This window comes from Manis pentadactyla, chromosome 2 (assembly GCF_030020395.1).
Source record: "Manis pentadactyla isolate mManPen7 chromosome 2, mManPen7.hap1, whole genome shotgun sequence".
Classification (NCBI taxonomy): domain Eukaryota; kingdom Metazoa; phylum Chordata; class Mammalia; order Pholidota; family Manidae; genus Manis; species Manis pentadactyla.
Window position 1 is genome coordinate 96,882,914 of NC_080020.1, and position 25,595 is coordinate 96,908,508.

General features: G+C 38.3%; 1 protein-coding gene across 12 annotated transcripts in view; it reads left to right on the forward strand.

Annotated features, from left to right (window-relative positions):
• PDE4D (phosphodiesterase 4D) overlaps positions 1-25,595 on the forward strand; it is a 729,058-nt gene that overhangs the window by 555,822 nt on the left and 147,641 nt on the right. Inside the window, exon 6 of one of the 12 annotated variants that reach the window (XM_057495017.1) lies at positions 6,250-9,209. The exons of the other annotated variants lie outside the window; for them this stretch is intronic. Coding sequence (XP_057351000.1) covers positions 6,250-6,290 — 41 coding nt within the window. The 3' untranslated portion in view covers positions 6,291-9,209. Of the gene's footprint in view, positions 1-6,249; positions 9,210-25,595 lie in introns of those variants that run through there. 12 annotated transcript variants of the gene reach the window in all.

Below are 25,595 nucleotides of genomic sequence, written 5' to 3' on the forward strand. Positions count from 1 at the left end.
GTGTTTTCTTTTTCTGGACCCATTTCTGCTCATCAGCACCTCTGTTTCTTCATTGTCCCAACTTGCTCAAGGCTTGCCACAGCTTTTCTAGCCCCAAGTTTATGTCAAACCATCAATAGGTGCAGGTTTGTTTGGCCTTTTTTACTTCTCCTGACACAAATTACTTTGTTTTCAATTTCTCATTTACAATTTTAATTAAACAGATCCCACAAATTTATAAATATAATCAAAAAAATAAAAATGTAATTTTTCATGCTAGTCGTATAGGCCATTGGCAACTGGTGAGCCCATGAACTGACTGCCTTTGGGTTAGATCTCCAGACCTGGTCTGTTTAACAGTTTGGACAATGTTCTTTTAAAAAGTAATTTCCTGAGAGTCTCCCATGTGCCAGATCTAAGCAAGGCTTTTAGAATACAGTAAAGACCAAAAGAAACATTGTCCTTGCCCTTAGTCCCTATAATCAGGGAACCAGAAAGGGGAGATATGTGTTAATCAAACAATCAGAGAAAACGGGTATAATTGAATGTAAATTTCCAAACTGAAGTCTGTGGTATGGAGGCAACATTCCATGAGAAAGTGGCAAACCAGAAGAAGCCTAGTCTGCCCGTGCTCCTGGAATCTCCTGCAAAAATAAGTACTTCTGTCTAGCAGACTGAATCTTCAAAGAAGAATCCAGAGGCATATGAACCAATCCAGAAGAATGAGCAAGTTCATGCCAAAAGCCATTCCCTCCGTTGTTGTGCTCAGTTTGCAGTGACGCTGTTGCAGAGCCTGAAAGGCAAGCACGGGCTTCTCTCCCTCTTGTTCTCCCACCCAGGAGAGTTCTTCCTCCCTGAGTTGGCACTTCACCTTCTCGTACTGTGTACTCTTTCTTTAAAAGTCAGGCACTGGCTCCTTTCCTTCTTTTCCTCCACCGACATTATTGTATTCCTCCCAGCTCTAAGGCTCTGAATCTGGACCTCCCATGTAGCAGGACTCTAGACTAATCCATTAAATCTGCTAGATTTCTAAAACATTCATTCAAAGTTGAAATGCCTGGGGCCTCTTCTGTAGTCCTAGCTGTGCTAATTTCTGCACTTGAATTTAAACCCTTGGAGTCAGAATTTCACCTGAAGACTTCCAAGTAATGACTTAGATGGCACAATGAAGATATCTAAATTAAAAAAAAAAAATTCTCTATGAATGAGTCTGTTACTCCTCTGCACCCGAGCAATAGAGTGCTCCTTTTGGACAACTTTGCCAAGACACTGTGAATTATAGTCATACATGGTCTCAGATCTGTTGACCTGAAAAATTAAAGGGAGGAGAGATGTCTGTTTACTCTTGTCTTTTAACTCACCTGCACAACCACAGAGAACCAGCCCTAGCAACCTAACATGAAAATCTTAAGGACTGATTTTTTTCAGACTGCAATTCTCCTAAATCCCCATCCCGGTATCACTCAAGATCTTTATAACTTTCTTTGTCCCTAGGCTGTAACTTGTGCCTGGAATTCCTACTCCAAGGTTCCCTTGTGGTATTTTTAATAGTGTTTGATGGTGCAGCCAGCTTCTTTGTGGCCGGGGAGTTAAATGGAATACAGTGATGTGGTGTGCTCTAATAGCTCTTGGAGGAATATTAAGACAAATTAAACTCCAAATAAGACAGCACCTGAAAGAAACTGGCCCCTTAGTGAAAGCACTTAACACTTGTACAAAAAAGGGTTTGGCAGTTTTTGTTGACCCTCAGGTGATTAAGAGGGAATATTTATTATTGATCAAACTGAGTTTGAAATTGGTTTTTGGACTCAAATGCAGAGTATTCACTTAGATTCATGGTCATTTACCCATCTAGTTCTTCTGTGTTTGCTTTTCTGCCTAGTTAAGCCTGGGGATGGGCATTGGTTTAAGAGAAAATGGTACTCTTAAAATAAGGATACTCTCAAAGAAAAGGGGGTGGGGAGGGGAAATGAGTAACACCTTTGCTCAATGAAGCAGTTCTCTGAGCTGATGATGATTGCCAAGTTTAGGCAATGATTACTACCACTGCTACCAAAATAGGTCTGGCATCTTTACACCTAATCCTGATACCCAGGCCCCTGCTGAGCAAAAGCATTACAGGGTTCCACAGACTAATACTGATCAGGTTTTCCTTTGAACAATAATCAAACACCATTGGTGTGTTTGAATCACATGTGGTTTTAGAGCAATAAAAATATTTTTTCCTGCTATTTAGAACAAAACCAACTCTTTAAGGTATATATATATATAGTTTCATTTATACATACATGTGTATATATACACATGTATGTATAAATATGTGTGTGTGTGTTTTGGTTTGGTTAATGGTTTTATTTCTTGTAGATCTGCATTATAGATCCACTGAATAACCTATCATCTATGGAATTACCTTTTACAAGTCTTCATTGGTGATGAATTTATTCTATGGAAAACAGGTTATACGTAAAATACAATTAATACCCAATTAAAATAATAATAAGTAACTTGTATTGAGTGCTCACTATGCCAGGTGCTGGGCTAATCTTCCTGCCTGAGTTACTACTTCACCTTCTCGTACTGTGTGAGGTTCAAGTCTGTCATTATTATAGCCATGATACACGGAGACCACAGAAGCTTAGAGAAAAGGGAAAACTTGAGGGTTTAGACAGTATTTGAGAAGTTATGGTAAAAAGAAAAAAAGAAAAGTCTCCTTCAGTTCAAGTGAAATGTCTTGTATTTCTTTCCCAAATTTCAAATATAATTTTTCTCCTTACCCTCAGCTGAAATAAGGTCACACAGTCTGTACATTGTAGAACCAGCACTCCAAAGTCACTGCCACCAAAATTCCAACAAATTAAAAATCAGCAATTTAGAAATAATACATATTTTTTCTAGTTGAGGCTATTTCTATTAATGACATGACTAAATCCCTAAATACAGATCATTGGCTTGAGTACCGAATCATTCCTCCACTAAGAAAAACAAGAAATAACTCAGATACAAATGATGCAGGTGGCTGCTGAGTACAGGGAACCCATCATTCCAATAAATCCTGCGCTGGGGGCCTGATATGACTCAGCAGGAGCCATGTCTGAAACTGGTCTTCTTACTTGAAAGATTACAGAGACCTCAATAAAAAAATGGCAAGGTCAAGTAAAAGCTATTCAAATGATAGAATTATATGACAAAAAAATAACTTAAATATTACATATCTCACTGGACATTGTTGGAGAGAAACACATTCGGGCAAATGAACTGATGATAGGAAATACAGTTGCTGAATTAAAGCTCTTGAATTTACCTCATAAATATTTTAAAATCTGATTCAGGATTGTGGAGACAAAAGCAAGTCCTTAAGAAATTCTTAATGCCATTTATTGAGAGAAGTGTTAAAGAGACTTGAACATTTTCAAAATTTGATTTTCAGGGGTCAAACTCAAAGTGAGATTATAGATCATTCACACTGTATTCCAATTTAGCCAATTTGGTTATATTACTGCTCCATTCAATGAAAAATGTAGGCAGCTTTGACAAGTAATGAATTTTATCAGTTTATTCAAAATGAATCCATCTTAAAAGTAATTTGAGGCAAGTTATCAAAGACAGTATTTAAGTTTTATTCTCCAGGTGAAAACTCTTAGTCTTTGCTTCCTACTTGTCAAAGATAATTTTTGTCCTCTACTCTCAACTGTACCATAGGAATTTATCTTTGCCATCTTAGAAGGAATATTTAAAACAGAAGATGAAGAGATGCTCAGTTTTTAAAATTTACATGAGACTGCCACATATCCTTAACTGTTGACATTATGACCAGAAGTGAGAAACAGAGGCTCAAGGGGAGTGTGATTCTATCTTGAATGTACTCCTTTCAGCATTTCTATTTATTTTATTAAGGTAAATTTTTTATTCAGGAAGGAAAGCAGTAGGCAATTGTTTTCTATAGTTTTTCTGTAGAGAGCCTTATCTAATTACATTATCAATCCAAGCCCTACTGCTCTGCTCTAAATAGGATCTGAATAAGAAGAAACCCTCCAAATCCAATTTGGAAATAAAAGAATCAAAACTCTTTCAACAATTTGCTCTGGACTGCATTATTTGATTAGAAAGAACGTGAGTCAGACCATTTCCATTTCTTGATGAAACAACAGACTCATTTGCTCACTTTACGGAAATAACTCTCTTTAGTGGCTTTGAAAGTGTTTATTACTTCTATCCCACACAACCTGCAGTAACCCTAGTACCTAGAACTTTTCTTATAATTGAAAATATTTTTAATAAATAATAGATTTTCCTGCTTCCAAATTCAAAATGTGTTCTAGAAAGGGTCAAACACTAATATTTCTTGCGTATTATGTAAACATTTTATGCACATACAAGCAAAATACGTATTTTCTAGCAACCTTTTAAAAACATCATAGGAAAAATGTTTAATATTACTGATATTTTGAGAAATATTTGATCAGGAAAGGAAATATTCCTGCAGTTTTTTTCAGTATTTTTTTAAATAACAGAATTTTCTGTTTTTAAAACCTATTAAACTTGTCTTCAGATGCATTTAAAATTTTCCTTATACATATATTTATATCCATTAGAAACACTACATAATTTGCCTGAACATGGAATTACATACATGAAATTAGCATTCTTCAATTATGACTTGATAATATTAGATTTAAGACATCTTTTATGACAATCAAATATCTCTGGCATAGTGCTCTTCTTGATTGTAGTGGAAGGACCTGTACGTTGTTTGTAGGAGGATGTAAAATTTGAAATTCATTTAAGGAATCTGATTTCTTAAAAATCTTACAGGGAAGATGGATATACGTTTTTAGTAACCCACCCTGGTCAATAAATCTCATAGGTCTATTTTCTCATAATTACTGTCCATCAGAGGTGAAAAGCAGCTATCCCCCGCCTCTTGTCTGTAAGTGCATTTCAGAGAAGCATTGAAAATGAGAAGCATGAGAAAGTAGGAAGAACATGGCTCTTTAAGCCTTGCAAACCTCCCTAATTTACTTACTTGGTTAATCCAGGAAAATCACCGGGCCCGCATGGACCTCATTTCTGCAACATGGTGGTAATACTGTGGGTAATTGTGAAGATTAAATGAGACTGTATGCAGAGTGCTCACCCCACAGAAGGCATTCAACAAGTACCTCACTTGAAAATGGTCATTCCATTAAATCCACCCTTTATATTTGTTAAGAATAAAAAAAATATGTTTTCTGCATTTTCCAATGTAATATCTTTAATGGATATATATTCTGTAATAAAACATGTTATTTAAACATTTCTTTAAAAGAGCAAGGACATCTAGAAAGCAACACCAATAGACAGTAACTTCTGGATATGAATTTTAAAATTGTTAACTGAGAAGGGTCACTAAAAGAAAAATCCAAAGACCTCTCCTGAACATATAAACCATTTAAGTCATAGTCTCCAGTTAGTCAAATTAAGTAGGCTGGTATTTTGTTTTGATGTATTTTATATGTCACCTCTTAAGCAATTTATGTTAAATTTGAATTTTTCTTACCTATTTGATTGCAAGCTGCTCCAGGTACATTTTTTGAAGCCAAACTGTCAAACTCTGTGACACATAGATATAAATTCTATATACTGTCAGTGCTCGAGATGCTTGCTTAAGACATACAAAGCCCTATTCCACGCAGTTAACTTATTTTCACAGCTGAAGTAGTATGAAGATTAATGTACAAAACACCACTCATCTTTTTTCTCATAAAATAATCTAGTAAGTAATGTTCATTGATTTTTTTTTTCTTTGCTTTCTAGGGACACACATATACCCTTTTTACTCCGTCCCATTTTGTCTTCTCTGAATATACCCTTTAAAGCCTGCTAGTTCATCTGGATAAGTAACTTGGTGTGAAATTATAGGCTACTGGGGCCTGAAGTGGCCTCCGTAATCATCAGCGTGGGTTACATTTGAGAGACAAGACTCATCCCGGTTCTCAGTGGTCACCTCTGGTTTGTGGCTGGGACTCCCGTCCCCTCACCCACAGCACCTCTGACTTTCTACACGACTAGCTTTCTACACAAGAAGAATTCTTTTCTCTTTACCAATAATAGAAAATTAGGCTAATAAAGTCATTAAAATATTTCCCTTTTATAAACCTAGAGAAATTCCTGATGGTTCCTTTATTTGGATCTGTGATCTTTAAAACATGTGGCTAACATCTATCATTGCCTTCAAGTGAAAACAGGTGACCATGAAGGAACTAACATATTTTTGCCTTTTCTGCTTTGTAGCCAGCTTCAGGGATGGATGTCCACATTGTGGCAAGCAGTGAACCAGCATCGACCCTATGGAATTCTTGAGATGCTATTGAACTTTTCTAAGTTCAAAGCCTGTCAATTTATTATTGGTTCTAAGCTCTAAGTCAATGGGGCATAATTTTTACAAAATGTTATTTGAAAGAGATAATTATAAACAACACTCAAACAAAGCACATGAATAAAGTTATTGTTTAAATATTCATTTGCTTAATTAGATAGGATATCGGGATGTCCTTTGCTTTTTATCACTTTGCAATGCTGTAATACGAGATATAGTGTTTTGTAACACTGTATTAGTCATAATACTTACTGAGTACTTACTATGTTCCAGGTGCATCTAAGCTTTTTAATTTGCATATTAGTATTTAATATTTACAGTTACACTTGGAGATAGTGTTATTTCCATTTTTCAGAGGAGAATGTGTGGGGTACTGTAATTAACTCACTCAGTGACACACACAGTATGTGGTGGAGCTGGAGTCTGGACTGAGTTGACTCAGTAACCTCTTCATCCTTACAGTGAATGAACTCTGACCATGCTATAGATTTTCTTGACCCTTAGTTAATTTATTGATGGTAATTTGCATTTGAATAAAAGTAATCATTTGAGGATTCTAGGAAGGGAGGGAGGGAGAGAAGAAGGGAAGAGGAAAAGAAAGTAAGGGAAAGAAAGGCAGGGGTGATGGATAAAAAAGGAAAGGAAAGGGAACATACAAAAGTGTTAATAGAAAATATTTTCTCAGACCCCCACCTATCTTGAGAACCACTACTTCGGGTGGTTCGAGAAGGGGTCCACCTTTAGGCAAAATTTAGCAGTGAGTCAAGTCACCTAGTGACTAATTGCCTGAGGTCAGGTTTTCTGGGATAAAATTGTGAAAGAGACTTTACATTTGAAGGTTACAACCTCACCTTTGCTTTGAGATGGGAATAATACATAGTGTCTGGGACTACTTAAGCCTAAGTGACCAAATTTGCAGTAAGAATTGAAAGAGGAGGGGAGGGGAGGTTGGAGAGTGTAGACCAGGGGAAGGAAAACCATTTGGAGCCTCCTTAGAGGGAGAAAAAGATGAAATGCATCTCAGGAATAAAACAGTAAATAAGAGGAGAAAGAGCAGTCATAGTAAACCTTTCTAACAGGACTAGTGGAAAGCTAGATTGAATTCATTTAACTTCCTTTAATGTCAGGGACTCTATTACCTTAAAATTTCATCACTGTTATTTTTGTTAATTCTTATTTCTTTGCCTGCAATGACTATCAATATAATATTCATTCATTCACATGAGTTTTAAGGCTTGTGCAGAGGCAAAAGAGTGGGTTCAGGTTGGGAAATTGTGTCTCTAACTTGAAAGTATGTGTGTCAGAAAGAAGTCAGGGCTGGCCATAAGAGCCTCTAGCTGACCCCATCCCATGGGTCAGTGGAAGAAAACAAGCAGGTAATTTGAAAGCTATCTGAGGCCAGGAAAGAACCTCTGGAGATACAACTGTAAGAGTCTCTAGCCCCTATATCCCTGAGGCCCCAAGACAACATGTTAGATTCTGGGGAAAATCCAAGATTAGTAGGACACAGTTCTGGCCTTGTGCCCAGTGATGTCCAGAACATCTTCTTTTTCAGGTGCCCAATATGTCAGTGTGGTCCAGCATGTAATCATTTAAAAATGTCCTTTAACAGAAGAGGTATTTCTTCAAATAAATGTTGTTCAGAAAGAAGTCCAGTATTTAACTATGTAACACAGCTGCTCTGCTTTAGATCAAGTTGGGTGCAGCACCAGGAGTCCTAGCTGGTTGCCACTTTACCACATTTACTTTCTAGGGCAGTTCCTTCAGGAATTGCCTCAGAATCAACAAAATTCTGTAAAAAAAAGAGAGAGAGAGAGAGAAAAGAAAAAAATCCTGAAACTGTCCATAGTTCTAACATTTTTAATAGTGGACTACAGATATCTGACCTTGGGAAAATTATTTTACCTCTCTGGGCCTCATCCATGAAATATCTGATGTAGCCTAAACAACTTTTTAAAGATGGTTTTATTTGTGAATATCCTGAAAATTGCTCTCACAACATACTTGGACAAGCAGATTGGCTACAGAAAAGAAACTGAAAGATTATTTAGACTGTAGTATAATTTACTCTTTGGGTATTATTTTTGTAAGTGCAAAGAAACTACTGAATTACAAATTTTTAAGGAACAGCATTTGTAGGAAATATATTTTATTAGGAGCTTAAAAATCACAATGATTATGATTGGTTCTACCAGTTACATTGCATTTTCTTCCCACTTATGGATCCTGAAACCTCTGGAACTTTTCTTCTACCACAAAAGTAAAATATCCATTTATAGTATATATAAATAATTCAAAGTTTATACATGGAAAATTCTTTCTGGTTTTACAGGTGGAATATGGATGCATAAGTATACCTTGCATACCTCAAATGAACAAAGTTTGCTGTCAAAGGAACACTCTGATGATTCCTGAATCTAGCCAGACCTTTGCAACCTCCAAAGAATGACTTTTATCTTGACCCTAAAATGTAAATCTAGTAAAACTTTTACCCTTTTACGAAAGAATCACATCAAAGGGTATTACTACTCCAGCAGGTCCTACGGTCAATCTTTATGACAAGAATGTGTGCCTGCTGCCTAAAAATCTCGACCCTCTGGTGCAAATATTTGTATCTACTATAGAATACAGATGTTATTATTTCTGAAAAAGCTCAAGCAGCAAATTTTCACTGAAAATTTTTTCCTATAAAACAGTCTCTAGCCTTTACTAGAGCTTATGATAAGGTAGTCCTTAGTTAAAGAACTTTGCGACACTCCCTGCTTTTTAGTTTACCTCTTTTATTTGTGTAGAATGAATGTGTGTCTAAGGACCTATATTTCCAGCCTATAGAAGCATTAAAATGGCCATCAAATTTTCAATCCAAGAATTAAATTAACTCCACTGGTCCTGCGTATATGTATATCCGCATCCATCTCCTTCTCCATTCCTGAGCTCTTTAACTAGATCCAATGGCGAAACATGATTTGACTGACATTTATAGCTACATTGACACATTTGCCCAAAGAAAGCTCTTAGGCAGGCATCATCTCAAACTTCTAAAGCAATAAAATCACTTAACGGAAGTGTAACCCTCTGCAGCAATTTCAAAAGGGCAAGTTGCAACTGTTAGATCTGCTCCTGGCATCTCTAGCTATTGCCTTTCAGAAGAATGGATGTCTTCTAGCCAGCCCAGCCCTTCATACTGCACGTATTTTCATTGTGTTTATCAATAATGGAAATATATTATTAATTTCCCTTATGCTCCTTCCTGAATCCCGCTCCCCTCTAAGATGGGCCACAGTTTCTGGGATTCATCATCTTCAGTTTTGAAATGTGTATTTCACACTTGTATGTTTCTAAGCATAAATACAAGTATGGCAAAATCAAGCCCTAAGGAATCCTTGACTTTTTGTTATGTGCCACTAGACACTGACCTTTGTTGCAAAAATAAAGGGAAAAGTGTTTTTCTGCCCTTCAGAAGAAGCCCCCTCTCTGTTAAAATTGCCTCCAGTTCTTCCTTCTGCACATGACTTTCATAAATCCAGTTCTGATCATGTCTATCTCCTGCTGATTCGATCGGAGTCCTCAGTGACTTCAGAGTAAACTATAAACTTCCTTACCCTTCACCTAGAAACAATGTCCTCTGTAAAAGGACCAGGGGCTTTGGTATTAGCTACACTTGGCCTCGAATTGTGGGTCAACTCAAGTGTAACTTTCTCATCTTCTGTTTCCTCCTCAGCATCACGCCGTACTGATGAGCAATGTCAGGAGGTTACTGGAGTAATCATATGAGGGCAAATGTAAAAGGCCTGGTACAGCAAAAATGGTCAATAAGTGTGAGTGCTCTTCCTTCCACCTTCCCTTCATTGTTAGCACACTTCCCTTGCAGGCTCCTTCCTCCCACCTGCATGGCTTTCCATCCTGGGCTCCCTTGGATTTCAGCCCATGGTTTGCAATTTCCTGATGAAGCCGTTCTCTCCCCTGCCTCTCTAGATTTGGTACATATTGTTCTGTCGCCCTTGGAAATCTCTTCTGCTCTCATTTCTTACAGAAGCTAGAGAGTAAGATAGCATTCCTGAATCCCTCCTGAGTTTAAGCTTTCCTCTTCTATATTTCCACCAAATCTTTCACATACCTTTTCATCGTAAAGCCATATTAGTCGGTCTTATTATCTTCCCTAATGTACTATTACTTTCTTGGAGTGGAATCTGTATCTTACTCATCTATGAAATCCAGCCCCCCACTCTACTTTTAAGCAAATATTGGTTAGATGACTGAATGAATGCTCCAGATTGCAGAATAAATGCATTTTTGTAAAAGTGGCATAGCTGCTAATCTGTCAGTAGGAAAAGCAACCCAGTCATCCCCAGATGGGCAAAAAAATGTTGACAGCAAGAGACTAAATAGCTTTTAAGTAATACTGAGGATTTCTTCTGTAGGAAGTCTTAGAAATGCAACCAAACTGAATGGCTTCAGTTTTCCTTGAGTAATGGTTACTGAGGGGACGTATGTGCAAGGAATACCGATATCATTATGAGGAACACATGCACAGAATAGCAATTTTTTCTGATGCGTTCTCACCTCTGAAACGCTACACACTTCCAGGGACAAAACTGAACTAACATGTGTCCCCAGTGTTTGACTTCCCTCTTACCATGGACACTGGAAACAATGAGATTCCCCTGGGATTTCTCCTTTAACCTTCTTAGGGTGATCGTGAGTACACAGCATAGCACCTGCCTGTGGATATCATCTGCTGTTAGCCAGTGATTCCCCCCAGAGCTTCTCAGTCATATGGAATGTGTTGGTCAGAAGCATGTAAATTGTAGATAACATCCAGTAGTTCCTAAGCGTTGGTGTATTTTGTTTGAAAGTTTTCTCCTGAAATCCCATTTTTATCTAACTTAATTTCATAGACATCATTTCAGTTTTGTTGAATAAATACTGCTTTATCTCTTCCCATCTGCACCATGAAGTTTTTCCTTACCTAGAAAGCCTCTTAGGATTTATTATTTGCAGCCCCACAAGTAATTTTTTTTCTCAATACCCAAATTCCTTCCCTCCCAGTTATTTCACAGTAGCTTCTTTCCTCCTATAAAGCTGTACACAAACTCCAGAAAATCCTCAGGTTTAGACATCTTTATCCAAAAGGTCGTATCATCAAAACAAACGTCAAAATCCTTGCACCAAAGGTTAGAGATGGAACTTTCAGCTATGGAAAATTGTGGAGACCCTTTGGCATCTAGGCAGAAGCTGGCATGTGGGCAGGAAGCAGTACCTCAGTTTCTCCTATGCATGCAGTTAATGCAAAAATCTCTGTAGTAAATCTAAGGCAAGCTAAGGTGACCTGCTGTTCCAGTTTGCCTGGGATTGAAGAGTTTCCTGGCATGTGGGACATTTAGTGCTAAACTAGGAAAGTCCTGGGCAAATTAGGGTAAGTAGATTCCCCTACCTACACCTTGCTGTTGATGCTTCCTACACTCTGCTCCTTTAAGTCTTCATTCCTTTGAAAACAGGCATTGATCCTCATTTTCTTCTTGGTTCTAGCTGCATGCAAATATTTGAAGATCTTGGACCCACATGTCCCTCAGTAAGAGCCCTACTTACAGTAAATAACTCAGGAAGAGTTATGAAGTTAGAGAGCAGGATAGCAAACAGATTTCATTTGTGCCAAATCTAATTGCTTGCTCCTGGCTGTCTGCAGTAAAGCGTTCATAGTTTTTTGTATGTCCTTCCAGATAGTATTATAAATATTGTTCTGCATCATGCTGTTATTAATTTCACAATATACCTTGAGGCTCTTTTGTGTGTATTATATGTTTTTATAGATAATGATCTACTCCTCATTCTTATTACCTGATACATAATATTCCCTATGTTATATGCCATAAACCATTTAACTGTCTTGATAGACTTGTAGATCATTTCCAGGTTTTTTACTACTACACATACACTGTGAATTTTCTTGTACCTGAATGTTTTTGTATCCTTTCATGAGTAGACTCTTTGGATAAAATCTCAGCAGTGAAATTGCACTTAAACTTTTATTGTCAAGCTAATTACCAAGGACTGCATCGAGTTACAGTCCCACCATTGGCGTCGGAAGTGTTTGTGTCCCCAAACTCACTGACCCTGGGATTCACAGACAAAATATTTTGCCAATTTAATTTAATTATAATTTAATTATAAATAATTATTTATAAATAATTATTATACATAATTACAAATTAATTTAATTATAAATAAAGTTGATAACTTTTTCATATGTTCAACTGGCCACTCTTTTTTTCCCTCTAAAAATTTCATTAGATCAGTTATCCTTTGGGATCTTATTTATATTTTTGTTGACTTGTTACTATTCTGGGTATATTAAGAAAATGAGCTTTTTATTTTTGCAAATTTTCTTTATCCTACTTTAACTCTATTTGTGTTTTTTTTCCTTTTTACTATTTAGACTTTTAAAAATATTTTTGTAGTCAGATTCATCTTTTTCATACCGTGTCTTTTATCCTTGCTTTCCTGGCATTTGGTACATTATCTATCACATAGTAGATCTTCAGTAAATGTTTTTAAATGAATGGATAATGAATGTGTGAATAAACTGATGCTAGTATTTGCTTCCTCTTATTCCTCCTTATTATACATGGGAATTTGGAAAATGAATGCCAAAACCTACATTTCAACAGAATCTTATGGCTAGTATGTCATCTTAGGGCAGGGATCTTGTTGAACATGTTATCCCTTTCACTTAGCACAGTGCCTGGCATGCAGGCGATGTTATATGTGTGGAAAGGATGAATAAACCATGAGAATAAAGAGCTAAATAGAACTTGGATGGTCTTTTGCTCCTGCACCAATGACAGGCATTTTCGGAAAATGAGTCTAGACCAGAGAGTGTTATCCTTGCAAGCAAAGCATTTCAATTTAGCTTAATATCACTTCAGCATCAAACTTACTTCCTTGGGTTCCAGGTGCATTAAACAGGACTGGCAGGAGAAAGATAAAGGGTTATGACCATCAACCTGGGACTAGGGGCCACATTTAATGGAATTTATAATGTCCGTAACATTTCTGCTGTGTTTGAAAGGTTAAAAATTTCCTAGAGAAAACAGCTATTACTACCACTTGCCAAAGTACTCACAAATGGCCTGATTGCTAAGAACAGAAAATAAACCAAACCAAAGTAAAACGAACCAAATAGCAACAGAAATAAATGTGCCTTGATGGAGTTGGATGACTACCAGATCTGCTCTCCACAGCCCACCATCATTCAGAGGAGGGGCATGTCCTTCAGGATAAAGGTGCAGTGCCTTGTGATGTCAGTTTCCTGGGTCATCTGGGGTCTTAGGAAAATCCTCTTGCTAGTGCACCAAGTTGCACATGCATTATGTAACCCATTGCAATCCAATAGCTGAACCCCTGGTTTCATAGCTATTAAAATATGCCACAGACCAAACCACCTGTGAGGTGCCAACTCAGCAAAAAGCAGTCATTTAAAATACAGAAAGTGAGGCATGGGAGGAACAGTGTTCCATGGAACTTGAAGGAAGATGGCAGCCAAGGGCACTGGAATTGAAGACCATTGTCACCCTGAGAGAGGGTCATACAATGTGGAATGAATCAGAGTGATTACTGTAGGTCCCTGGTTGGAAAAACCGCAATTATGGATAATTATGTGCAAGCACTAGGAGAAATGCCAGACGTTAGGATCTATGTTTAATGTGAAAATTGCATTTCTTTCTTTTTTCTTTTTTTTTTGTGGAACCTCAATATATAGCCTTCTCTATAAATGTGGGCTTATTTCTGAAGGAAAGAAAAATGCCAGGGTTGCATTTTAACATCCTGTTACATTTAAGTACAAAGGAACATGACTTTTCAAAAAGAAAAATCTCTTTCTCATTCACTCTCTCTCGCTTTCTGTCTCTCTCTCTCTCTCTCAATCTCTTTCTCCTGCAAGATAGCATTAAGTGTTTCCAAACATGTTATCTTAAGTTTTAATTGAAATTAGGCTCTATGGAAGGAAAGGAATGGCGGTTGTCTTCAAAGGCCCCTTGTTCTGCCATTTCATCAGTCACACTTTGTTAATAGCTGGTCATGCGGCCTATAGAGCTTCTATTATTGAGGGCATCCAAGGAACGATAGATAAGTAGCATTGGTGTTGAGTATTATGAATTTTCTCTCTCATTCTTGTCCTCTAGTTGCCTTATTTTTTCCTAAATCTCACAGTCCTGGCCCAAATTCCCTTAGTGGTAGCTTCCTTGCTAACATTTTATGGAAGAGGGGGAGTCTTGCAATCCCAAGGAAGCAAGAGTGGAAGGGGGTGAGAGGAACAGCAGTAGGAGAAAAGCGAAGTAAATACAGGTCACACATTGCCAAACTTGTCACATCTTTGCAACAAACACAGCTAGTTACTAAGTTACAAAAAATACCACGTGTGAGGTTGTATAGAACCACAGCAGCTTGTAACAGTCCACCTAGGAGAGAAGGGGTAAGCAGATTTTCCGGCCACATGTCTTTTGTCTTTCACCAGTCAATTCATTCTACAGCATCCTGACCCCTCTGACCCTCTCAGAAGTCCCAGGGAAGCCAGAGAGCTCCATGTATCTTATGTGTCCCCAGATACATCCTGGAAAGGTCAGAGGCTGTTGCCCAGGCCAGGCCTCCAAGTTAGAGGGGAAGAAAAGCTGAGGCCATTGCTATGATGGCCAAACCTTTGCTGGGGCTATGGAGTTGGGAAAGTAGCCTGTGTCTCAGAGTAGGTGGCAGGGCTGACCTGGGAAGGCCATATACAGGGCCCAGGGTACTCACCTATAGTTTACTATCAGAATTAGAATGGATCAAAGCAGAGATTTATTAAATTAAGCCCCTCCAATGTCCTGATAGAGTGCACTGCAGTTTACTGCTGTATTATCCTATCGTGTGAGTGCCTAATTTGTATTGGGTGTTATGCTAACTGCTTCAAATAAATTATCTTGCTGAATCCACAGAATTCTATGGATTCCATTTTCCAAGTGAGAAAATTGAGACTTAAAGAGGTTTAGTAACTTACATTCATAGAGCTAAGAAGTGACAGAGCTGGAAATTTGAACCCAGATCTTTCTACTTCTAAAGCCGTTGATCTCCTTTGCATTGACTCAGCATCCATTTTACTATTATTCCTGGAAAAGTATGAATTCTGGCTAGGAGCAGCAGTGAGGAGCAGAGCTATCTTCTGTTTCATGCTTACAGCAAGATCTTTATCTTTTTTTTCTTTTTGTGTTGCACACATATGACAAGATTTTTGTAAAGGGTTGTGTGTGTGTGTGTATGTGTGAGTTGGGCAGGGGGCACATTCTTTTATGCTGAATTTTCCAATTATCCAAATAATAAGACAATGGAAAAATGCTGGATGAGCAGAATGTTTGATGCCAATGTATTCTTTGACAAACTCTGATCACATTGCTAATATTAGCAAAGGGATAAAGAAATTCCTGCCACATAGGAAGATCTCCCTTCACCAGAACAGTCTTCACTTGCCACCATTGTCAATTCAGGCTGAGCATGTTTAACAATATGATCATTTCCACACCTTACAGGGTTTGACTGACAAGGGTATTTCTTTTTTTTTATTATTAAAGTTTTATTGATGTACAATCTTATGAAGGTTTCACATGAGCAATGTTGTGGTTACTACAGTCCCCTCCACACCCCATTACAGTCACTGTCCATCAGCATAGTAGGATGCTATAGAATCTTGTCTTCTCTGTATATACTGCCTTTCCCGTGTCCCCCCACCCTACATTATACATGCTAATCATAATGCCCCTTTATCCCCCTTCTCTCTCCCTTCCCACCCATCCTCCCCAGTCTCTCTCCTTTGGTAACTGTTAGTCTATTCTTGGGTTCTGTGAGTCTGCTGCTGTTTGTTCCCTCAGTTTTTTCTTTGTTCTTATACTCCACAGATGAGTGAAATCATTTGGCACTTGTCTTTCTGGCTTGTTTCACTGAGCATAATACCCTCTAGCTCCATCCATGTTGTTGCATATGGTAGGATTTGTTTTCTTCTTTTGGCTGAATAATATTCCATTGTGTATGTGTACCACCTCTTCTTTATCCACTCATCTACTGATGGACACTTAGGTTGCTTCCATTTCTTGGCTATTGTAAAAAGTGCTGTGATAAACATAGGGGTGCATATGCCTTTTTGAATCTGAGAGGTTGTATTCTTTGGGTAAATTCCAAGGAGTGGGATTCCAGGGTCAAATGGTATTTCTATTTTTAGTTTTTTGAGGGACCTCCATATTGCTTTTCACAATGGTTGAACTAGCTTACATTCCCACCAGCTGTGTAGGAGGGTTCCCCTTTCTCCGCATCCTCGCCAGCATTTGTTGTTCTTAGTCTTTTCAATGATGGCCATCCTTACTGATGTGAGGTGATATCTCATTGTGGTTTGAATTTGCATTGCCCTGATGATTAGTGATGTGGAGCATCTTTTCACATGTCTGTTGGCCATCTGAATTTCTTCTTTGGAGAAGTGTCTCTTCATATCCTCTGCCCATTTGTTAATCGGGTTATTTGCTTTTTGGGTGTTGAGGCTTGTAAGTTCTTTATATATTTTGGATGTTAACCCCTTGTCAGATATGTCATTTACAAATATATTCTCCCATATTATAAGATGCCTTTTTGTTCTATTGAGGGTGTCCTTTGCTGTACAGAAACTTTTTAGTTTGATGCAGTCCCATGAGTTCATTTTTGCTTTTGTTTCCCTTGCTCAAGGAGATGTGTTCAGGAAGAAGTTGCTCATGCTTATATTCGGGAGATGTTTGCCTTTGTTGTCTCTAAGAGTTTTAAGGCTTCATGACTTACATTCAAGTCTTTAATCCATTTCGAGTTTACTTTTGTTTATGGGGTTAAACAATAATCCAGTTTCATTCTCTTGCATGTAGCTGTCCAGTTTTGCCAACACCAGCTGTTGAAGAGGTTGTCATTTCCCCATTGTATGTCCATGGCTCCTTTATCATATATTAATTGACCATATATGGTTGGGTTTATATCAGGGCTCTCTAGTCTGTTCCATTGGTCAATGGATCTGTTCTTGTGACAGTACCAAATTGTCTTGATTACTGCGGCTTTGTAGTAGAGCTTGAAGTTGGGGAGTGTAATTCCCCTGCTTTATTCTTCCTTCTCAGGATTGCTTTTGCTATTCGGGGTCTTTTGTGATTCCATATGAATTTTAGGATGATTTTCTCTAGTTTGTTGAAGAATACTGTTGTTATTTTGATAGGAATTGCATTGAATCTATAGATTGCCTTAGGCAGGATGGCCATTTTGACAATATTAATTCTTCCTATCCATGAATATGGGATGTGTTTCCATTTATTGGTATCTTCTTTAATTTCTCTCATAAGTATCTTGTAGTTTTCAGAGTATAGGTCTTTCACTTCCTTTGTTAGGTTTATTCCTAGGTATTTTATTCTTTTTGATGCACTTGTGAATGGAATTGTTTTTCTGATTTCTCTCTCTGCTAGTTCATTGTTAGTATATAGGAATGCCACAGATTTCTGTGTATTAATTTTGTATCCTGTAACTTTGCTGAATTCAGATGTTACATCTAGTAGTTTTGGAGTTGATTCTTTAGGGTTTTTTATGTACAATATCATGTCATCTACAAACAGGGACAGTTTAACTTCTTCCTTGCCAGGCTGAATGCCTTTTTATTTCTTTGTGTTGTCTGATAGCCATCCTCTGCCCATTTTTTGATCTAGTCATTTCTTTTTGTGTGTTGAGGCATGTGAGCTCTTTATATATTTTCGATGTTAACCCCTTATCAGATATGTCATTTACGAATATTTTCTCCCATACTGTAGGATGCCTTTTTGTTCTACTGATGGTGTCCTTTGCTGTACAGAATCTTTTTAGTTTGATGTAGTCCCATTTGTTCATTTTTGCTTTTGTTTTCCTTGCCTGAGGAGATGCGTTCATGAAGAGATTGCTCATGTTTATATTCAAGAGATTTTTGCCTGTGTTTTCTTCTAAGAGTTTTATTGTTTCATGACTTACATTCAAGTCTTTTATCCTTTTCAAGTTTACTTTGGTGTATGGAGGTAGACAGTAATTGACAAGAATAGTTCTAATATATCTTAAAACAGGTTTATAATACTCGTAAGTAGAGCTAAAAATGAGTACCACTTCCCACAATCAAGTGGAAATGTTAATAATGTCAACATGCCATAAATGCCATGAATGTATATGTATATACACAGAAATAGCAATAGGAAATTTTCTTATAGAGAGAATGAAGCTAATATTGTTTTCATGTGCTCATGAATTATATGCTTCCCTATATTAACTGTTTAAAAAGAAAATATACTTGAAAATGTACTGCAATGGAATATGAATTTGAAATGTTATTATTCCATTGAAGAAGGTCCTGACATGTATATTGAATCACGTAAAGGTCACTTAGGTCAGTACTTTCCAAATGGCACACAGATAATTCTATTTCGAGTGGATGCTAGAATAAGTAAAGAATGTGGCTTGTGTTTAATCTCCCTCTCATTTGCTCCAAGGGCTGAGGGAAATCATTATCTTTCCATGATCTACCCCTTGGCATACTTTTCTAGAAAGAATGGTAAAATGGATTCTGGTTCTATATCAAAGGAGAGTGAATTAGAAAGTCTAATGTATGTAAAGAAAGTTTCGATTACTTTGACCCTTAAAAGTTATACCTTTAACTATTCCAGTGAACTGTGGGTGAGTGTTTTAGACCCATTATTATAATGTATATAATTAGAATTTTTAAAAACCTTAACTTTATTTCCTTTAAAGTGATATAAACTATGTAAAATATTTGGAGGGAACCTAATGTGGGTCTCTAATGGGGCAGACACTGTAAGAATTGCATATTGAAAATCATTAAGTTAGAAAATGGTGCAGTCTTAGATTCAGAAAAGACAAAAATATAAGGATGGAGAAGTAAAAGAAGAAAGGATTGCAAATTGGAGACACACACAATTAGAAACTAAGACACGCATCACAAAAATCCTCAAGTCTGAGTTCTGATGGGAACATTCTGCTAAGTCAATGGTTCCCAGACTTTGGAATTTGAAAATAAAAAAATTGAGAGGCCCAACATGGGATTACCAACTCATAAACTCTTTTTTTACCAAATAAAGCTATTTTCCAACAGAACATCCTACCATATACTAGAGTCATGATTTCATATTAGGACATTTATATCCTACATCCTACATACATTTACTATCACCAAATAGGAAAATACATAAAGAGCAGTCATCCCCAAAAGGGGGCTCTTGACAACTTTTATTAATGTGTGTGTGTGTGTGTGTGTGTGTGTGTGCATGTATAACTGTTATATTGGCTTTAATATTTATTTTTTATTGCACCAAGTGCCATTAAGACTGAATTTTACCATACCACATGCCCATGGTGTTTGGGAATGACCAGGGTAAAGTCATTCATGAGGATAGAGAATTATTTCCTATCCTTTCAAAAGCAACTTGTACTGAGAAATACATCAGGTATGACCTAGCAACCCAATTTTATATATCAAATTTTTATTGACCAACCGCTGTGTACAAGACACTATAATAGCTAGGGATAGGCAGATGAACTTTGTGGTCATAATTCTTACCTTACAGTCTAGGAGGGTAAGGAAAAATTGAACAAATACATGATTGAAATGTCTTAAGTACCATGAAGGTACAATACGAGTGGCTGTGAGCGCGTATCCTTAACCAGATCAGCACTAAGCTGCCTTGGAAAGGACCACCCCTGTGCCTTTTGCATAGTTAAGGTATCTTTTGTATGTTTTTAAAAGACACCATCTCCAGGCAAACAGATTACAAAAGTGCAAGCTCCTTGGCTGGATGAGTTAGAAAATGGTGCCCCTTCCTCAGATTCATATGAATGGGCCTGACCTCTGCAGGCAGGTTAGGTGAGTGGAACATCGCTAATGAAATGTATTAAAGAAGGAAAAGACATGATGAAATATGCATTTCAACCTTACTTATTAGTTTGGAGTAGTTAGATATGTCCAAACCCTTTCTTTCCATTAGTTCAAGTGATGCACAGGGATATCAAACATTCAAAATTGACTAAGATATTGATTGGGTGCACAACTTTCATTAGGTAAGCAAGATGTGATAATTTCATTGGAAAGGAGAGCTTTTTTCCTCCAGCACTCTAGGCAGAATTGATTGATTCAGAGCTAAATCACCCAGGTGAACACCATCTTTTGAATCACATACACTTCTTTTGACATTGACGGTTCCTTAGTTCGTATCCAACCAAGAACTTACTCAGATCACTCCAGTTGTACTTGTGTAAGTTGGGTGCGCCACGTTGAACAGGCATGGCTGTAATTTGTTTCTAAGTTAAATGCTATATTATTTTACATTAAATTATTGATTTCTGCAAAGATAAAAGCATTTATATTTTGATATATTTTGTTATCAATGGAATGAACTCCCAGTTTTGCAGTAACATGTAGTACAGTGAAAACAGGCTTTCTGGGACACTGTGGCCTATCTCACAAATGGACTGCTAAACTTTCTCAAACTCTTGTGCCCTTAGTGTGGGTCTGCCTTCAAGTTTAAGGAACTAAGTTGGCTTCTTATCTCAGCATACACAAAGCTTCTTATCACTTAGTGAGTATTGGAGGTTTGTCTCAGGGAGAAGAGACCCAGAAACTGACTCAGCCCTTAATTACTTACCTGTAAAGTAGTTCTCACAGACCAGTTTCAAAATAATCCTTGAAGAATTTTTAAGAGCACAATTAGGTTTTGCAGCTACTTGACATCCAATTGCAGTCAAACACTCAGTGCAAAATGCATTCCACTAACTTTAATAGAAGTTTATCATGTGGGCTTATGCTCATATATTTGGTTCAGATAATTAGTTTCTCACTAGACAAATTATTTAAAGAAATACTGCCCTTCCAATTTTAGTGGCACTCCTTAGATCTAAACCTGGTAAGAAGGAGAAAAATGCTATCTGTCCTTTGTCAGTTTGTGCTAGTACTCACTAGTTTTATGATTCTCTGATTTATTTTTTATTTTTTTGTCATCTTTGTTACTGTTGTCCTTTGTGAGTTTCTCCTGTGTGCCAGGCATTGTGATAGGAGCTCAGTAGGCATCAACTCTAATAGCCCATGTAGGGATCTTATTCCCTTTTTTTACAGATTAGGAAAGTGAGGCCCAGAGAGGTTAAGAAATACCCTAAAACTGTAGCAAGTGGTTAAGCCAGCTTTCCAGCTGAGCTCTGTCTAACTGAAGCCAGAGTCTCTTCTTCTCCATTCTGGACCAGAATATGACACACATCTCTCAAAAAGAGAGTGTGAAAAGGTGACTTGTAAAAGCAGTCATAGTCCTCTGAGGAAAAGGCAACACTGATACGGGTGGCGAGTGCAGAAGGTAACTGTAAAGATCGTATGGAGAAGGAAGCAAACCTTATGCCAACAGCTTGAATTAGGAAGCAAATGAATAACATCAGTATGACAACATTACACTCAGGTGTCTGGAAGCCAGGTAGGACAACGATGAGGCAGAATGATGGCTGGGTACAGGAAGCTGACATATTTGGAACCCAGGTAAATCTTTCTTCCCAGACTCAATCATTACCTTTTAAAAACCTGATCTGAATTTCATGCATTTCCAACATATATTAATTTGTTCCATTCTATTTAATAATCTTTTCAATAGTTGTTCTCTGAGAACAGAAAAGAAATTGACTAGAACTCTTTCACCAACAAATTCCTGATAATTCACTTTAATCCAACAATTCAGACTTACTGTTTATGTTTACATGAAAAATGGAAACTTCCTGGGCAAATTGGGTTTGGCCTTTAAATAACTGATTATTTAAAGCAATGTGTTGTAGTAGAAAGAACATACCATTTAGAATGAGACGGCTTGAGTTTGTCAGTCCTGCCATTTAATAGTTGTGCGACCTTGAGTAAATCCCATAACTGTCCCCAGGCTTCAGTTTCCTCGCAGGAAGGTGGGAGGCTCAGCCACATGTAAGTTGATGTCCCTTTAATGTTAATGATTCCAAGTGGCTCTAATAGGATTATGATTGCACATTTCATACATTGTTGCTAAATGACTTCTTTCTAGAACAGTCACTCTTACTAAGTTTATTATGGGTGGCTTAGTATTCTTTAAGAGGAACCATCATTAATTGGTTGGTAGATATCAAGATCGTTTTGGTTTGTCTGTTTCAAAGATGGGACAACAAAACCTACCTAGGTGTGTGCCATTCTGTTGTCATGTTAAATGACCTTGACTCCTTAAACATAGATTTGAACCGTAGACATTTCTGATCTGTTTCAAGATAGATTTGGACCATAATAAACTACTGCAAATGAAAATTTCGTCATCACCATCATAGCAGCTGTCCCCAAACTGCTGGGAAGTGAGCTGCTGGGAAGTTTCAGCATCTAGCGGCTGTTTTTCTAACTCCAGCCTTTGAGATCAGAACTCTTCAAAGAAGTCATGAGTATTTAGAGGAAATGTTAAATTCTCAGGGATCCTGTCCAGTTATTCAGCTAGTATTATTGGTACTGTTATTACTCAGCAGTGATTATTTCCCCTCTCCTACCTCCTGTTTTTTTCTTTATTTAAAAAAGAGAAGAGGGGTGCTTGCTGCAGTCTGGAGAAGTGAAAATGGGCTTGATTTTTGGATCTGGGCTCCAGTTCTAGCCCACATAGTAAGCTAGGAGTACTTACATGAGTGAGTCTTGTCCACTGTATAGGGGAAATCACCTTATCAAAGGCTTTGGTAAAACCTAAAGAAAAATCAGAAGCAGGTCACCAGTCTTGTCCTAGTGGAAGGATAGGCACACACACACACACACACACACACACACAGAAAGCTCACACACACAGGAAACACTGTGATCCACTTAGTTCTTTCATTTCTCTCAGGGGGTCTTTGCAGCAGACAACACTAAGGAACAAAGCCTTAACTGGCTAGCTGCCATGCAGAAGGGTGTCTGGCTGAGTGCAGGGCTTGCTAGGATAGAGAAGTGAGTCCCTTTCACTTCAGAGATCTGGGCCACGTTTTACTGAGAGCCCAGACACAGTGAATAAGAGGAGCCTCTGAGGGCTGGTTTCTGATGTCGCACTAGGCATGATAAGAATGCCATTGACGTCAGCAGAGTCATCATCAGGGAGAATGGCACCCCAGCTCTTGAAACCACACCAAGCAGTTGCAGTGCTTTTGAAAATTAAAAGCCGGTGCTTGGGGGGAAGGGGGAGGAGGGGAGGAGGGAAAAGAAGCAAAGACAGGGAGCTGTGGCTCCAGCTGAACTCTTCTTTCTTTTATGCATTTCCTGTACTTTAAAAAGACAGGCACACGGCGCTCCTGTGCTCACGTACACCCACTCCTCACACTCAGCCTCAGGGGCATCCTAGCCTGAATTGGCGGGAGGAGAGGGTGGGCGAGAGAAAGAGAGAACTTAATTCTGTTAATATTTCTGAATTCGGACAAAACAAATCTTGCCACCCAGATGCTGGACAGAGGCCCTGAGCCACAGGAATAAATATAAGCCTCTGAGAATGAAATTGTTGAGCTAAAACTGATATGCTTGAAATGTGTGTTGATGAATAGATTACAAAGGAGGAATTAAACACTTCAAAAGAGCTACTGCAAAGCATACCTCCCCGACCTCCCAGCATCCCCGTGGGCTCCCCGGGGGTTTGTGTGTCTGTCTGAGAAAATGACAAACTTGTGGGTTTGGGATGGCAGCACTGTGGGCATGTTGTGATTTCAGCTTTCGGAGGCTGCTCCAAGAATATCACCTCCAGTTGTAATTCAAAGGTTACCTCGCCTGGAAAATGTCTTGGAGGTTAGGAAGTCTTTGAAAATAATTCTTTGTGTAAATTGTCCCCACTTTCAAATTCCACAATTAATCCAACCCTTGCACTCTCTTACCTCCTCCAATTGTCCTGCAAGCTTCACCCGCCTCCAGCTCTCTCACAGCAGCATTGAAACCACACAGAATAGGCTTGATGATATCAGTGCACAACGTGCTTTATTTTACAGCATTGATTGGCAGCCTCCTAAAGTCCATAAAATCTTTTGCTGATCTGATTTTAATATCCATATCCTTCAGCTATACCACAAAGAATAGTTTCTGAGCCGTGGAAATGTTAGGAGGGAAACAAAAGAACATATGCACATAAAGTGGAATCTGGCAGAAAATGTGGATTTAATAAACTGCATTACTCCTATTTAAATGGACTGGTACTAGAGATAGATGCCGCAGGAGAGGAAAGCCCAATAATGGCTCTTCGTTTTTCAAAGACATGTTTCCTTTTGAAAAGAAGGAGACACAATGGAGACTCCTTTCAAATATACAAATACTACTGGGGGTAGAACCAACCCTCTGGCCCCTACCCTGTTTGTTCTTAAAAAATAGTGAAAGTCACATTAAGATGGGCTTCTTCCATTTAAGGTGACCAAGTAAACAGAGGAGAAGCAGTTCAGCAAAGTGCATTTACTCTGTACGCTACCCTGCCTTCCTTAGAGGTATAATGGAAATATGGCTAGTTATCCATGCAGGACTAGGGGTTGTACCCTTGAAAGGATACACGTAAAGCTGTAACTTGGCCTATATTGGCTATTTTTGTTTTGTCTGAGTCTTCTAAATGGAATCTTTCCTTCCTTCCTCCCTCCCTTCCTTTTTTCCTTCCTTTCTTTTTAAAATACTAAATGCCGTTTTTTAATGCCAAAAAAGGAAACAATTCTGAGCCTGCAGTCCAGGGTCTCCTCAAGTCCTGGATTGTCCCTCAGAGGATCAGAGCCCTCCCTGCAATTGTATGAGCCTGAGGGTGTGTGGATCACTGGGTGGTGAGGAGGGTGGAGTGGGTGTGAGTCGGTAGGGGCCAGAGCCTCCTCACCAGGCTCTTGTGCCCCACAAGGCACTTGTTTGCTGTTAAACCTGCCAGCACAATACAGAACAGCTGTTCCCATTCTCCACCCCCTTTCTGCTCTGCTGCCTCGATTGCCGTGTTCTGACCTGTCTCTCCATGCTGATCCTGTTCTGGTTTGTGTGTGTGTCATGCCCCCCATCCTGCCCCACCTCTCCCCACTGTGGTCCCCATCTATGGTTCTCTGTTATTCTCACTCCAGGTCATTTCCTCAGTGACAAATAATGAAAGCCTATCTCCTTCCTTCCTACCCACAGATTCCTTTGGTCTCTTGCTATTCCTACTTCCTCATGTCTGGAGCGCTCCCAGACCATGGCTGACTGACCGTCCCTGGTGCTGTGTAGGTG